A 16,945-nucleotide genomic window follows, 5' to 3' on the forward strand; every position below is an offset into this window, starting at 1 on the left:
ATAGCACTGCCCCTGAATGTGACTTGAAGTATAAACAGAAAACGTGAAGGCTGTTTGATTGTGTAATTGTACTGCATGTATTGGACAGTGGCGTTTCGTGACAGATGGAACATTTGGTCATCAGCTCCTGTAATGTGTCCCGTCCTCTGAACTCTGGAGAGGATGAAGAGAGATGGCAACAATGAAATACAACATTCCAATCTAATAGAAAAAGTAGCATCTCACTGCTGGCTTATGCCGTGATACGGCACAGCAGCAGCAGTGCAGTCTTTGCTTTGTAATGACATCTTTAAAAGGAGACTTACTGGATTTATTAGTTCACTAACGATGTTTCTCCGTTACTGGAAGCTGAGATGTAACAGTAGTGTATAAAAGAAACTGTTAACTAGTCATGCATAAAGTGTGAGCAGTCAAAGGACTTGGGAGGTCACGTTCTCTGAGCGAAGGGAAAGACAAGAGCTGAGATAATGAAGCTTTGTCTCTGTTGCTGAAACCATCAGCTTAACTGCCTGAGAAACCTGCCAAAGAGCCAAGTGTGTCCAGACACACAGATTTCTTACACAGGTTGGTGCCTTAATCTTGCACTGGCTGGTAAGTTCCTGTGCTTGAGGTCAGTAGGGTTAGAAGCTCAGCATGTGTTTGTGTGATGAGATGGTTTTCTTTGGGTAGTTGTATCCAGTTCTGTTTTGAAATCAGTTGTACCCCTGCCTAGTTACACCAAAATGAAGTTTATTTGTAAGCCTTTAAAACGTGAACAAATAAAGGAATTTTTACTGCTAATTGACACAGGAGGCTTACCTAGAAAAGGGAAACTGCATCTATACAAGTCTCTGATGTAAATAACTACTGCAATTTGGGGAACATGTACCCAGACAAGTCATTGATGTAGGTTTATATATTAAGATACAGCTGTGTGGACAAGATGCTGGAGGGAAGGGATGCCATCCAGAGGGACCTTGACAGGTGGGCTGGAGAGGTAGGCCTGTACAAACCTCAGGAAGTTCAACAAGGCCAAGTGCAAGGTCCTGCACATGGGTCGGGGCAATCCCAAGCACAAGTACAGGCTGAGTGGAGAATGGATTGAGAGCAGCCCTGAGGAAAAGGACTTGGGAGTGCTGGTTGATGAGAAGCTCAACATGAGCCGGCAATGTGCGCTGGCAGCCCAGAAAGCCAACCGTATCCTGGGCTGCATCCAAAGAAGCGTGGCCAGCAGGTCGAGGGAGGGGATTCTGCCCCTCTACTCCACTTGTGAGATCCCACCTGGAATACTGCGTTCAGCTCTGGAGTCCTCAACACAAGAAGGACATGGAGCTGTTGGAGCGGGTGCAGAGGAGGGCCACGAAGATGATCTGAGGGATGGAGCACCGCTCCTATGAAGACAGGCTGAGAGAGTTGGGGCTGTTCAGCCTGGAGAAGAGAAGGCTTCAGGGACATCAGCCTTCCAGTACTTAAAAGGGGTCTACAGGAAAGCTGGAGAGGGACTTTTTACAAGGATGTGTAGTGATAGGACAAGGGGCAATGGCTTTAAACTGAAAGAGCGTAGATTTCAATGAGAGCTAAGGAAGAAATTCTTCACTGTGAGGGTGGTGAGGCACTAGAAGAGGTTGCCCAGAGAAGTTGTGAATGCCCCATCTGTGGAAGTGTTCAAGGCCAGGTTGGATGAGGCTTAGAGGAAGCTGATGTAGTGGAAGGTGTCCCTGCCTGTGGGAGAGGGGTTGGAACTAGATGATGTTTAAGGTCCCTTCCAACCCAAACCATTCTATGATTCTGTGATTCTATGATACTAAGATTTTCTTTGGTATTAAATTTTCCAGGTTTGTGGGGTTTTTTGAGAACGTTGTAGCCCTGTAGTTTTGCTTTTACTTTAGCTGCAATAGCACGCTCAAAGCTTTAACTCTGAGCTTTTAATTTGAAGCACTTTGTTGTCAGCCCTTACAAGTAGAAATGTGAATGCTGAAATACGCATCTATTCTGATTGAGATTCATCTGCGCAGTTAAATTCCTACTAACACGATTTTAAACACTGCTAAGTGTACTTACATTCCACAGTGAAAATCTCTATGGAATTAAAATGCAGATATTTTAAAATCACATCTTTCTACCTTTCTCTGGAAAGTTTTTTTTTAAGTTGACAGTTTCAAACTTGTGTTTTTGTTTTAAGTCTGTATCATAGCTGCAACCTGCCAACACCTAGACGTATCAGTCCTTCAAATTCATAGTCACTGTGGAGCCAGTGAACACTTGTTTACTTGCTTGCAAGATGTTTTCCTTAGGCACTTCAGTAAGTAGTCTGCTTTTCAAAGCTACATAGATCCTGCCGTATCCATCACACTTACTTACACTGTAGGTAACTTTGTTTAATTACGCTCTGCTCTTTCAAAGCATTGTTGGAGCAAGAGCTGAGATGGAACATGAGAAGCCGGCTGCTCTAGTTGCAAGTGTTTTCTGAGCTGGTAAAAGATACATATTGTGGAAAAATTCCTATGAAATTTTTGCTTTTATGAGTAGTAAATCCATATCAGTTCTAATTTTCTTGAAGCTCTCAAGACAGCTGCATCTATAGAGTGAATCTCTCCATTTCTGGTCAATGAATTTTTCAAGCCAAAGCGATGGTTGTGCCTGTAGGTGGCTTTCTCATTGTGCTTCAAAACTGTTGGCACGTGTTATGTTCAAAAGTCCTTTTTTTTCTCTTAAAAGAGGAGTCCTTTTTAATATTAATAAAAACATATTAAAAACAATCCTTTTTCCCCTTAATATTATTAACAATTTAATACAAAATAAACTCTATTTCAGGTTTTCTTCTCCTGTTTAGCTGTATCCAGATTTCCTCAACAGACTGTAATTTCACCCTATGAGGGAATTTTTTAAATCAAGGGTGAATTAACAGCCTCATCTGCCACAGCAAGTCATGTGAAATCAGTTAATGTCTCTCTGGAGTTAATGTCTCTCTCTCCTCCCTCTCTGCATCTGCAAGCAGGGAGAATCACTTGAAAACTTCTTTTATCTGTGTCCAGGTTGTTAAAATAAGGGATTCTCGGAACTCACAGTCAAAATTCTAGAGAGGTTTCTCTTTCTTCTTGCTAATCCTAAATACTTTTTTCCTTGTGGCAGGAGGTGACGCTTTACGACTCGACACACTTCTGGAGTGGTGGAGAGAAAAGAACGGCACTTTTTGTTCTCGACTCATCATTGTTTTAGACTGTGAGAACTCTCAGCCTTGGGTTAAAGAAGTAAGAAAAGTAAATGACCAGTATGTTGCCGTGCAAGGAGCAGAAATGGCTAGAGTTGTAGACATCGAGGAAGCAGACCCTCCACAGCTTGGTGACTTCACCAGGCAATGGGTTGAGTACAACTGCAACCCCGACAGTAACATCAGCTGGTCGGAAAAGGGGCGTACGGTGAAAGCGGTGTATGGTGTGTCGAAACACTGGAGCGACTACACTTTGCATTTGCCAACGGGAAGCGATGTTGCCAAGCACTGGATGATATACTTCCCACGCGTCACCTATCCATTAGTACATTTGGCAAACTGGTTTTGTGGTCTCAATCTGTTCTGGGTCTGTAAAGCATGCTATAGGTGCTTGAAAAGACTGAAAATGAGTTGGTTTCTTCCCACAGTGCTGGACACAGGACAGGGTTTCAAACTTGTCAAATCCTAATTAGCAACCAAAGACAAAATGAAGTGAGAGCTCTGGGAACTTTCACATTGAACCGTACGTAAAACTTTTTTATATGACTATTTTTCTCTGAAAAAGTCTGCTACACTCACTTTATTTGGCTCTTTGAGCAGCTACAGTATATGCAACAGATAGAAACTGCAATCTTAAACAGAAGAGGGTAGGACTACAATATTTGAGTTTTGTTACTGGTGTGTATGTACATATGTAAGAGATTTATTTAACATGACGGTGCGTTTTTGGAGACAGTTCGCATGTTCATATGCGTTACTTAAAGCAGCCTTCATGCAGAGTCACCAGTTTGATGGACAGCAGCTCATGTCAATGTTATAGCGTGCTTGTTTGTTATTTATGTCCACTGTAAGGTTCAAATACAGGAAAGGAACCAAGCTAATACTTAAATCAATTTATATATCCTTGACATTATGTGGTGGGGTCAAGGGTGTTCTAAAACAGCACTGAGCCAAAAAAAATAAGAGAGAAGAATGAATAGCCATTGTAGGTAAACAGCTACCAAGAATCTTTAGTTTCATTTGCTTTTACATCTTCAGCCCCTGCCTCAGTTCTCTACTGCCATCAGTGGAAATTTGCCACAGAAAACAAGGAAATCAGACAATCCTCTAATGCCCTGATGCTGCTTGGACAATGTTTTCTGAAGTGCAGTTTTTAAAACTTCTGGTGTTACTTTCAAAATTGGGTATCTTGCTGGTGTTATTTTTTTCTTTTGGTAAATATTCCCAGTACTTAATTCATATATGGAATAAAAAGTGCACTGAGAGTTTTTCCCTATCCTGTTAGGGTGATTCTGTCTTTTCCAGGCTCTTACTAGTTTGTGTTTTGAAAAGCTACCCTCAAGAAAAAAAAAACAAACCCCAAGAAATTTAAAAAAGAAAATAATCCATAGATTAAAAAATGGAAATACAGGTGTTGCCTTGCTTCCATGTTTATCTGGAGTCTTTGCTGTGCCTAACGCCTTGATTCTGTAAAATGCTGAGTACAGGATTGGACCGATGAGTTCATTATCTATTAAAACCACCAGCAAAGTTTGTCAGAAAGAATAGATTATCCCCTTAGGACAGGAGTGAATCCTGAGTATTTCTCAGTTCTGTTCTCCCAACATCAAAGTCCTAATCTTAATCCTTCCACTTACAGAGCTGGATGAGACTCTAGAAATCCTGCCCCAGCTTTTCCTCTTCAGTCAAAGAAGCTGCATAGCTTTCCGATCTTGTTTTCTCAAGTGCAGAAAATAAGGAATGAAACAACTAAGTGGCTAAGACAATTTGTGGTGGGTTTTTTGCATACATGTGTGCGATCCAGTAGTCCTAGAGTTTACTTTTTTTCTGTTTCCATCAGTATCTTAATAAAAATATTAGGCTTTAGGTGATACTTGTCTAAAATATAACCTAGTATTTTTTTTTTTAATTTAAATACATGAAAATACTTTAAGAGCTTTTTAAGTCTTTGCCATCAAGAGTTTTTCTAATTCCATTTGAACTTTTTAGCCAGCTAAATTAAATAATCTGCTAACACTGATACCCATTAGTAACTCCTGAAAATAAAATGTGTGATTAAATTATGCAATCTGCAATAGCCAGAGTAATTTGCACCCACCAACTTCAAAATAGTGATTTTTGTAGGATTTACAAGTGACAGCCACTAAGTTTCTTCATTAGTGTGTATTACACAACTTTATTTAGAAAGACACCAGCCCTCACCTTGCTTTGCCTTTCTCCATCCCCTTCCATCAAGTGAAAAGGGGATAAAGAGAGATGAGATGAGATACCCTACCAAGACTCAGTTCCATTGGATCTTTTGTAAGTTAAGTGCTGTGATTGCAGCTCTGTCCTGGATTCGAGAGGTGGCAGTTCTCAGTAAGGACAGAGAGTAATCCAACCATCTAACTTCAGGGATCCAACTTCAGTTGCTAATGTGGGAGCTTGAGGTAGGAGTCATCTCATTTAAATTCAGATGTCTGAATGCTAGACATCTGAATCCATGCTAGTTACCTGAAGTAAGTACATTTTTATGAACATCATCTGTGTCTTATTTTTTGTATATCAAGGGGAACAGGAAGAGTGTGGGACTCGTAACCTGTCCTTGGGCTGTGAGCAGACTAAAACGGAGTATCCCTCCTGCAGTGTGGTGATGGGCCTCGCTTTGGGCAGAACAAATGCAACAGTTGGTGCTGATCTTTTACCTCTGTTTGTTAAATGGTTTCCATCTTACTTAATCAAACCGTTAGATTTTCTCTAGGATAGACTGGGTGATCTTTAGCAGTTTGTTGAAAGTTAAATGAAGAGTCAGCTAAAAAATATAGCAGAAAGATTATTTGCAAAACTAATCGTGTTTGCAGATTTGTTTCATTTTTCTCAATTAAAGAAGTCTAGTTTTCTGGATTTGAAGTGGTTTTAACATGAGCTAATGTATTCTTGCTTTTGATATTATTTTTTTAAACAGCAAAAGCATAGCGAAAATGCTGATTTAAACAAAAAGAAATGTTTACAGCCATTCAAAACTGTGAGGCCTTTTTTGATAAAGAAACTGTTTTGTGTGTTTCAAAACACAACAAAACCCAGGCTGTGGGATGATGAGCCTCAGGAATTCAACAGTATTAATTCCATATTTCTACAGCAACTAATATCAAGGCATGCTATTGTGACCCCATGTTCCCAGGTGGAGTTTTCCTCTGATTCCTGGCACTCGCACACTTCCACGGGTCTCTGCGCAGCCCTGGGGACATGCCTGAGGGACAACCCACCAGGAGCTCCTAAGGGCACTGAGGAATTATCCCTCTGCTGTTCCCTGTATGAAACACAGAGGCAAAACTTGAAAGAGAAATTTAAATCTAATTCCAAAGAATGTCACATGTGCTACCAGTTACGTACAAGTTGTTTTTCTTTAGTGGTAACGTGCTTACAAATTAATTGTCTGGATGGAGAAAATCTAAACTTTTTTTTTTAGAGGCTTGTCTTTGTACTGTGTGTTCAGACATGTTGTTATAAAGGTTGTTATAAATTTATATCATGGCAGTAATTTTATGTTGATTTTGTTTCCTTTACCTCCTATATAGTATCAGCCTTGCTGAAACGTGCAAGTGTACTAAGTGCTACAAATTTAAGTCTTTAAAAGGAATTCGAATTACAAATTCACAGTAGTATTTGTCTCTCAACAAGTATTGGGGAAAAAAGCCATTCTTCATTTTTGCACTAGCAGAATTATGTATTTGCAGTTCCTTATGCTTTGTATGCCTTGCGGTTGTTGTTGTTGTCCAGCCTTCAGTTCAAGTTTTTCCCAGAAACGATTTCTTCACCTTTATTAAGTTTTCCCTGTATTTTGCAAAGGCATAATTAATGCTACGCTAGCTGTAAAGCACCTCTGTTGCCAGAAGTAGACAGTGTAACTGGGTTAAATTTCTTGTTTATAAATACCTTTTTGTGGGAGGATTTTTACAGGATGTACCAATTTTAGATCTGTAAATAGATAATTCTTTTTTGTGTATTTGTGATACTGCTTAAATACATTTTGCTGTTTTGGATGCTCATTTCCATTTCATGTTTTTGTTTATGCCTTGATCACTTTCAAAATTTCTGCATTCCTTCTTGAATTACATGTTTTTTTCTGTACAGCTTGTTTCAGAGAATTTTTTTTTCCACTAGAAATTGCAACAGAGTTTACTGAAAATACTGTAAGGATTATCTGTAGTGTAAAAATTTAATGGAAATGAGAAATATTACCTTAAATTATTAGCACCTTTCACCTTGTCATTTTTTTATCACTGGGTCAACAAACTAGTAAAAATGTTCTTTATGCTTTGAGACATTATTTTATAGAGACTTAATTGAAAACTTCATTTGCATGAGTGTTTGTATTTATTCAAACTTGTCACGTCCGGTAAGATCTGACTCTGAAGTTAATGGAGAGTTCCTCTCTGAGATAGATGAAGCCTAGGAGAACGAAGCAGAAGGACACTGTGACACTGCCGAATGCCGAGGAGGTCAGATCTGGACATCTGCTCCTCTCAGAAACTGCCAGGGATGTCCTTGCGCTCCTTCCTCATGAAACAGTCCCAGCATTACTGTTAGCAAGCTGAGGCTGGAGCCGTGCACCTCTCAGTGAAGACTTCAGTGGGAAGCGTAGGAGAAGCAGAGCTGCTAGTGTGATGGCAGGCGATGGGCATGTCAGCAGCAATCCAGTGTCCAGAGCTGCAGAGAAGGGCACTGCACAGTTAGCAGCGCCTTTAATGCATTAACTAGCTGAGTACAGTGAAGATTTTGTGGCTTTTTCTTCTAAACAGAAGAAATTTAATTTTGACTTATCTTTCTAATTCATTATTTAGTTCATTACTTTTGCAGCTCATTAATCAGTGTTCCTTTTTTATTAAAGTTCAGTAGATCCTTTCTGTTCAGTCTCAAATCTAGAGTTAACCCTAGAGAGCAACACAGCTCATCCTCAGTACTGCCCTGCAGCCATTCTGAGTCTCTTCGAATGGATTCAGGCAACCCGAGGTATGTCTGCATCCATGGAACAAGGTTTGGGATTTGGTTTCTTTCATTGACTTTTTTGGTGACCTAGGAAATAAAAGTCTTTGTAAATAGCCATATGAATGTCCAAATGATGCTGCTTTTTAGGTGCTGCTATATATTAGTGTTGGAAAACAGGTGTCACCTAAGCACATTTAGTGAAGAAGTTTTATTTACAGTATTACTGTGGTATAAGAAGTTATGTTAAAAAAGCTTTTCAAATTCAGTTCTCCCTGAAAATAGTCTTGTTTCTGAAAAGCCTTCTGTTGCTAAAATAACGCAGTTGTCAGTTAGGAAAGAAGATGTGACAGGCTCCTGGAAAACATAGTATTCGGTTACACTTGGCTAGTATGTAGGATGAGATATAGTAATACTTTGAAAAGAAAATGAAGCATTCCAGTATTTTTTTTTTTAAGAGAAAAAAAAAACAAGTCCGCAACACTTCATAGCAGAAAAAAATTCAAGCACATTGATTTGGAGCAAGGAGTGCATGAAGGCTTTGATTAGTGTTACCTACTGCTCCAGCGCTGCCCTCAGCCGGTCTCCATTGGCTCTTGAATTATGTTGCCCACCACCGCTGTGGAGTAAAATACAAATATGCTTTTACCACTGTATCAGACTGGAGATGGGAAAGCTGGATCCAATAAAGGTCCTCAGTATTACAGAGCTCACCTTTAGAGATTCAGGCCCAGAACAAGCACAACTTCTTTGCACAACCAGATGCACACCTTAGGCATTGTGAGGGGTTGGTCACCCTGATCGGAATACTGAGTAGGAAGCTGTTCCCAGAAGGTACTTGCAGCATCCAGCTGCTTACAACCAATGACATGTAAATTTCCAACTTCGCTCCTCGTCAGCACTGGATTATTTTCTCTCTGTAATATTCATATAGCCACTTCAAGGTGTATTGAAACATTCTGGGCTCTTACCTCAGCTACGGCTCTGCATGGAGCTAGGGAACTGCCAGTTGTGACAGTGCTGAAGCTGATGGAGAAACGCAGCCAGCTCTGTTGGTTACAGACAGTTCTGTAGTTAATAGCTGCTAAAAAAAATCCATGTGAACCTGACTTTGTCATCCCACCAATGCAAAGCCAAGATACTGTGAGACAGTCTGTGTCAGGAGTATAAAACAGACACCTTGGCTTCCTTCGCAAGTCAAAGAGAACAGCCTGATTCAGAGATTGGCAATTGCCAGAAGAGAAGTAGAAACTTTTTGCAAAAAAATGTTTGCTTTATAAATTGTGTATAAGGTCCCTAGATACCGTGGTACTGAGTACATTATAAATGCATAAGAGATCCATTAAGAGAGATGGGGAGGGGGAAAAAACTTGACAAATTAGGTTTATATAGCTGAAAGCCCTAAAGATTTCTTCTGCTTGCAAAAGAATATAAAGATTTTTATCCTTAGAGAAAGGTTACTTCTTTTCCCAGGAAGGAAAGGGCAGAAGAAAAGAAGAGGGGAGGGAGGAAGAAGCCAAGAGGAAAAGAAGTACTATCAGATGGGTCAGATTCAGCTCTGTGGCCAGAAGAATAGGATTTATGGACCTAGAACTAGAGCGAGGCTTCAGAACGGATCAGTTTTGTTTCTGACAGAGCTGGCCTGTGCGTACTGGCAGGCTGTCTTACCTTCGGAACAAGGGCAGCGGCATCCAAACTGCTTCCCGAACACGTCCCACACCAGCTCCCAGGCCCAGTCGGGGAAGGCTGTCAGCCTGGCCAGAAGTGTGCTGTGGCCCATCTTGACAAGGTAGACGGACAAGTTTCCGTTCTGGGCTCATGTCCCAGCACTGTTTAATGTACCGTTATAAAGATGGCTTCTAAAAAATTGTTATCATATTTTTTAATACAATGCCTGAAATCAATTAGTGCTGTACAGCTACAGCTGGCTGAGTCGTGGGGTTTTTACAGTAAAGAGGCAATAGTGGATGTCTCATGCCCTCAGGCTTGTTCCCACAGAGATGTTTGAGCATGAAACATTTGCTGCGGTGTAGAAGAACGTTCGCTGTCTTCTACCATCACTGTGAGGAAGATGGCTCAGAGCTCTTCAGCCAGGTCTCCACCTCTGTTTCGTTTCACTCTCAGATGAGGCTCCAGATGCTCCTCTGGATGAGGAAACGTACCTTCCCTGCTGCATTTGAAGCAGGTTTCTAATATCTAAAGTTACTCATGGAAATAGATCGTTTAAAGATCAAGCATGTTCCAGCAAGAGATTTGATGAATGCAGACAGCATACAGCGCTGGCGTACACGGACGAGGTGTGTGAACTACAGAAGGACGGAAAGCGGGGCTGGAAGGGGAGCAGAAAGCCCTGTGAAGGAACCACATCCTGCTTGTCTTGCACCCACACATACCCCAAGACTGCTTGATTTAGGGCAGGAAGACAGATATTTTGTAATGCCTGCTTGCTTGGCATAGGTGTATAAAACCAGTAAAACTAAGATAACTGCCAGGAGGGACTCAGATGACTGACCTACAGCCTGCCTACCTCATCTACAAATACAGAAAGTGCGTACCAGGCCAGCGCTCAGGAGATCGCCCCATCTCAACACGCCAGGACAGATGGTTCCACCCACAGACAAGAGGATGTGAGCCTTTGGACCAGGCTGCTGTTGATACACAAAAACGTGTAGATAAACATCAGAATTAGCTGTTGGAGACTTGTAATAGACATAAAGAGACTACAGGCATCTCCAGTTCTGGGTAAGCAATTTGTCCTGCTGGGGATACCAGACTTCAGTTTTGCAAGTTTGGAGCTCCTGGGAATCTACTCCAAAGCTTCTAATGCATATAACAAAATCATATTATTTAGAGACAATTTCTTTGAAGGGGCAAAAATCTCAGAATCCAAACATCTGAAAAGCTAGTACTTTTTAGAATTCATTGCTGGGTGTGAGCTGCCCTGTGGCTCTTCTGAGGAAGCAACAAAAAGAATTGGTGGCAGCCAGGAAATTGCTCCTCACAATTGCGCAGTGAACTGTTGCCACTGGGAAGTTAGCAGCTCTTGCTTGTGCGTGCTCTGGAGAGGAGGTTCGTTGGTCACTGTGTGATGCTAGATATGCTAGGTATCAAGTTGCAGCTGAAGTACTGTTACCATAGTTCATTTTCTAATTCTTTCCCCAGCTCTTCATTAAATAACCTTAATAGAGAGTTAAGTTGCGAGTCCTGCCAGAGGGTGTTGCAGATGCTTATAGAGAGTAAGGAAATCTAGGACAGACTTATGGGAGACAGCTGCACTGCAGGCTCTGAGACACAAAGATAGTAAGCCAAGTTCAGGACTTCTCTCTGCTAAAAGCTGTTTGACCCATTCTTACAGCTCATCCCATTTTTGTCTGCTCTCAGAAACATGGCGCCAGACTGGACGGGGCTCTGAACAGACCTAGTGCAGCTGCTCTCATTTTACGTTTTCATCTCCCCAAAAAGCCCACAGCTCTCCTGTCTACCCAGTGAGCAAAGTGCGAAACAGCCCCCAAGACCAGCACTCTGCTTGGTGGTTGCCAAATGATGTCTACCGTGTATCACCTCATGGCTGGCAGTGTGAGAGGGTTAGTAGGTATCTATTTGAGGATCCCAGGATTTTTAAGATTGGCCAGTAAAATACCCCAGAACCATAAACTGTGAAACTATTTTCATCTCTAGGTCCATATTAGATTGTAGGACAGTCACTATGTGACCCCGAATGCCCACAATTGTGTCAATGTGCTGGTTCGACCTGTAATGTCAAAACTGAAGTAAATACCCAAAAATACCACTTAGAGGAGAGAACTCATTCCCTGTTCACTGTGTCATCTCTTCTAGCTACAGTTGCTGCTCTTTATATTTCCAGTGATCCTAGGATGGTTTCAGTTGTGTTAGTTACAGTTTTGATGTCTTCAGAATTTATGAAGCACTCAGCTTTAGACTGCAAAAAGGAAATAAATCAAAACCAGTCACAAAACTCCCAGTTCACAGCTCATTCCAGCTAATCCATCTTTCACTTTTCATTTATTTATGGGTTGTCTTTCCCACAGCAGAAGTCCCCAGTTTGAGTGCTGTAGCTCTGATACAGCTCCTGTTCAAGCCATCACATTAACCCACACCCCACTCAGATGAAACTGTGACGAGAAGGGCACCACCAGAGAGCTGGAGAATGACCACCAAGCTCACAGGCAATGGAGAGAAAGCATCCCTGTGCTCACATGGGAGCACGTGTTCATCTTGTATCTGCACCGCTCAGGACAGTCACACTGGTGGTTCTGACACTCCATGTATCCTACACTCTAATAAACATTGGTTTATTTACTGGAAAGCCGAAGAGCAGATGTAACGTACTTTAAAACCTCGAGATTTTAGGGGCTACGTAGAAGAACTCAGCTAACACTTTTCCACCAAACATCATCCTGTCACCTACGCAAATCCAACCCAGCTCTTAGCCCTGTTAGGGTTTCTGCAGCAGACAGAAAGGGCTCCTTCCCTCACCGGAGCTGTTTGCAGCCTCGCATGCATTGCACAGCAAGTCTGTGTGCTTGGGCACGTGCAGCGCTGGAGAAGAGCTGCCCTCCTGAGAAACCCTGCTGGCCATTGCCCTCCCTCCGCCAGGAGCGGGGGCCAGCCCCAGAGCCTCCACCTACTGTCAGTGTGTGGTGTGAAGGCACGGTGCTGCCCCACACCCAGGATTTCAAGCCTCTGATACATGGAGGAGGCAAGGAGCGCAAGCAGGCCTCCCGGGCCACCAGCAAGGCCGGATGTGATTGATAGCTGTCAACAACATCAACTGAAAGCTCAGCCGCAGGTAGTTAAGCAGCTTGGGACTGGGAACTATGAAGTCTCTTCCAGAGTTAAATGTCCAAGTTGATTTCTGGAGTCTTGTTTCACCATTAAAATGGTATCTTAAAACAATACTGAGGGAGAGAGAAGGAGAAGGTGGCAGGAAGCCCAGTGGGGACTACCAGCAGTAGTTGGCACTAAGGCTGTGTGGTCAGAGCAGTTTGCGGCGAACGGGTACAAGGTTCAGATCCCCAAGATGATTTCATTGCTCATACCTTGTTTTTCCAGAGCCTCCAGGTCTGAACTCTGTGCCTGCATTTGTCAATGAAATGCCGATGTCCCCTCAGTTCTGTTTCTGTGTCCAGCTGGAAGCCCTCAGTCCCCAGGGCACTGTGTAGCAAACCACCCAGCTCGGTGTTACGAGCATCTATAAGTCCATAAACTTTTTCCCTGTTCATCTCCTTGCAGAGCTTGACCTTGTGGTTATGATTAGATGAGATGTCCAAACGTGTGTTCTAAACCAGAGCTGGTAAGAGGGAAAAGAGACGTTCCCATTTAACTAGATGACCGGCTCCAGAACTCACTGAGGATATTGGAAAACCGGCCTCAATTGCCAACGCTCTGGCTACTTTGAACAGTATTTAAAGCTGCCTGGGATTAGGTTTCCCCACTCAGGGGAGTGTGATACTCGAGTACAGCACATCAGCTTTCTCTGAGCCAGCCCACCACATCACACTACGTGAAATGAGACACTTCTGCGACGAGGACTGGAAGAGATGCTCCACCAGAGACTACTTGAACACCAGGTGGGAGGTGCTGTTCTCACTGAGCAGCCACGGGAAGTGAACTGTGACCACCCACACCGTGGGGGAATAGCTGTAAATACCAAGTTTTGGGTAAATAAGAAAATTCCTGTCTCCTTGCCAAACAGCTGTTGATTTATTAGGGCAAGGGGTTGTAAGGTTCCAGGAGCAGCCTGCTCTTGTGTACAACAAATCCCATCGTGTGCAGCCTCATGGCGTACGCAGGAAAGCCAGCAGTGAGTATTTACTTACCACCTTTCGTCTCAGGAAGCCATGCATGAACGCAAGCACAGGAAGCTGCCTTTTAAATGTCAAAATACGCTTTAAAAGCTTCACGTCGACTACGCTTTTCCGAGCTAGAGAAACACCAACAGCTTCAAGAATAGCACAGTGCAAGAAGAAATTAAATTGCTGATGTTTTTTGTTTCTTCCCTTCATAAACCACACTCTCCTGAAGTTAAGCACTAATATATTAAAATGGTTTTCACCAGTGGCATTTTGCACATCAGGAAGAGCTCATAATTTTATTTTGAATTGGCATTTGCATATTCAGTTAGTCAAATCCATTTCCTCTCATGATTAAGCATGCTATATAATTGATATTCTTCTTCCCTGTAGTGTGACACAGCATGTGACTCAAAATTTGCCTTCATAAGGATACTCATGAATGCTAAAGCACAACACATGCAGGAAAGCATATTGCATTCTGGTACACTCAAGCTAGAGAAAAATAGCTGTAGTGTTCCATAACTTGGTTTTCTTCAGAGAACTGGATGGTGTCTTTGATCTGAGAGAGAAATATTTGCAAGAAAATACCAAGGAAGCTCTCTCCACTTGTAATTTTGTGAGTTTGAGGCATGTTAAGGGAAACAAGCTGATCACACTGAGAACACATCCATTTCTTATAAGGAGGACACCAACACCGAAAACTGTTTTAGTTTTTTTTTTTTCCTGGGTTTTCTTTGTCTTGTTTTGGTTTTTTTAAGTACAGAATTCAGTTTCGGAAACAAGCCAAACTCACACTTACTGAATTGCTCCAAAAACGCACAACCATTCCCGTGGGTTTTTTGCCCCATGCAGAGTACAGGCAGCCAGAACAGGGCCCTGTGCTTCATCAAACATTTAGAGAGACATCACATGCCCAGCCACCATCTCCCTGTGTTTAAAACTTTCTTCCACCTAACATAGACTTTCCAAACTTGTCTTAATTGAAAAGTACGCCCCTGGCAAGTATGAAATTTTAATATTAAGCCACCTGAGACATCCAGTGAAGAAGAAAAGTTTTTAAACAAATTGAACCTGAGAAAAAGATAACCACTGAAGCAACCCCTGGAGTAACTGAGAACCTTAGTGAGAAAGGAGCCTGGAGTTGAACACAGGCTTGGAAGATGTGTGCTGCTGGAGCGCTGAGACAGCATGCAACGCATTCTTCGCATGCATATGTGTACAGGCCCTGAATGTCGGCTGTACACGTTTCTCCACTTCTTAACGAGTCTTCGTTTCTTATTCAGATCAATGTCTCTAATTCTAAAATGATTCATAATACAAGGTAATGTAATTATATTACAAGACAGCTTAATTTGCAAGTTCATTCCATGCCAAGAGCAAGGCAGCAGAGTCCTTAATTCTAAATAAAATCTATTTTATGCCAAATATCATTGCCAAAGTTCTCTAATGAGTTGGCACCAAATGGCTTCATGGGAACATCCTACTGTCAGCAGTGCTTTCCAGGCACTACTGGTACCTTTTCTTCCCGCCACGTGGTTGTCGGTTCATTCTACCCTTCTCCAAGCAGCAAACATGAGAATTTCCTCTCTCAACCACCACACGCATTAAAAAAGCAGGTCACTTCAGTATATTGTACTTCAGCTCTGTCATGTCTGGAAACATTAAACATTACTATTAAATATTATATAGTGAAGCAGTTCTGTCACTGATAGAGAAAGCGGTCAGTGTTGGAGCCTGAATTGCGAACGTCAACAGTAGACCTCTCGTTCACACACAAACAGGAGAAAAACTTTATGGGGGATTCAGTTGCTTCAAGTGCTTCCATGAATTACCCTGAAGACTTTGCTCAGCCCAAATGCTCTTTGCCTGTGGCAAAGCTGGAGGTTTCACTCACTGGCCTGGTGGGAGTTGAGGATCTGAGACTACTGTAAGGTCCCTCTTGACAAATGAGCATGTTCCTCTCAGGAGGAACCAAAAAAATTAGATCAAAGTACTGCCTTCTGTCTATTCATTTAATCATCATGAGCCAAATTATAAGCCAGTTTCTTACAAACTCCCCTTAGAGGAAGCTTTCCCTAAGAAGTAACTGAATAAACTCCAGAAGAAATCCCAACGTCTCTCCTGTTGCCCAGCACACACAACACATCCCTGCAGCACCAAAACATGCTGCTTTAACGTTACAGGTAGAGTAGTTGTTACTCAGGAGTAGTCACACACATTAATTGATACATTTTGTACTGTATTGCCATCCACAGACACTGATGACTGAATACAGAAAAACATTAAAAAAAAAAAAAAAAAGAAACAATTCAGAAGAGAACACGTACCTTCTTACCCGAGAGCTTACTGACATGAAGGTCTAGTTAGCACCGAGCTGTGGTTTTCAAAAGCTGCTCACACATCTCCATGCTCTCTCTCCTTCAGAGGCAGCCGGTCCCCTCCATGCCATCACTGGTGTGTCAGACACAGTGGCTCACGCCGCAGCCCTGCTAACGCCACACAGTCCCGTCGTGGTGCGTTGGACAGCCTGCTCCTCGCAGCCTCTGCTCCTCAACACGAAGCAGCTTTGACAACAGCTGCAGCAGATGGTAGACAAGCCGCAGACCTGTGGCCAGTAACAAGTTTTCCTGGATGTCCTTGATGCAGTGTAAAAAGGTTTCAGGGCTCCAGGAGGGAGAAGTCGGCTCCTCGGATGTAAGGTGTCCTGCCCCAACTGAAGAACCTCATCACGAGACAGATCATGTCTCTAGAGATACAACGAACAACTAGCAAAGCACACCAATACTAGACTCTGTATCTCCACAAAAGCCGGTCACCAGCACCACCCAGAAGCCTGCTGCCTCTGCTCACCAGCAATCAGTGAAGCCTGAGCAGATGGTTTGCTGGATGGTGATGGGACTGTGCTCTGCTGATTGTAAAGAAAGTACAGCTGGTGCAGGTAGGATGTGATATATTGTCAACAGGGTAGAAGTGA

General features: G+C 42.5%; 1 protein-coding gene across 3 annotated transcripts in view; it reads left to right on the plus strand.

The window, feature by feature from the left end:
* TMEM168 (transmembrane protein 168) overlaps window positions 1–5,783 on the plus strand; it is a 28,768-nt gene extending 22,985 nt beyond the window's left edge. For 2 of the 3 annotated variants that reach the window (XM_086610639.1, XM_086610640.1), the window contains one exon: window positions 3,112–5,783. In XM_086610639.1, coding sequence (XP_086466765.1) covers window positions 3,112–3,659 — 548 coding nt within the window. In that variant the 3' untranslated portion in view covers window positions 3,660–5,783. The remainder of the gene's footprint in view (window positions 1–3,111) is intronic. The other variant, XR_015222124.1, reaches the window with a different exon arrangement.
* The last annotated feature ends 11,162 nt before the right edge of the window (window positions 5,784–16,945 follow it).

Source organism: Tauraco erythrolophus, chromosome 4, assembly GCF_009769465.1.
Source record: "Tauraco erythrolophus isolate bTauEry1 chromosome 4, bTauEry1.pri, whole genome shotgun sequence".
NCBI classification, from domain to species: Eukaryota; Metazoa; Chordata; class Aves; order Musophagiformes; family Musophagidae; genus Tauraco; species Tauraco erythrolophus.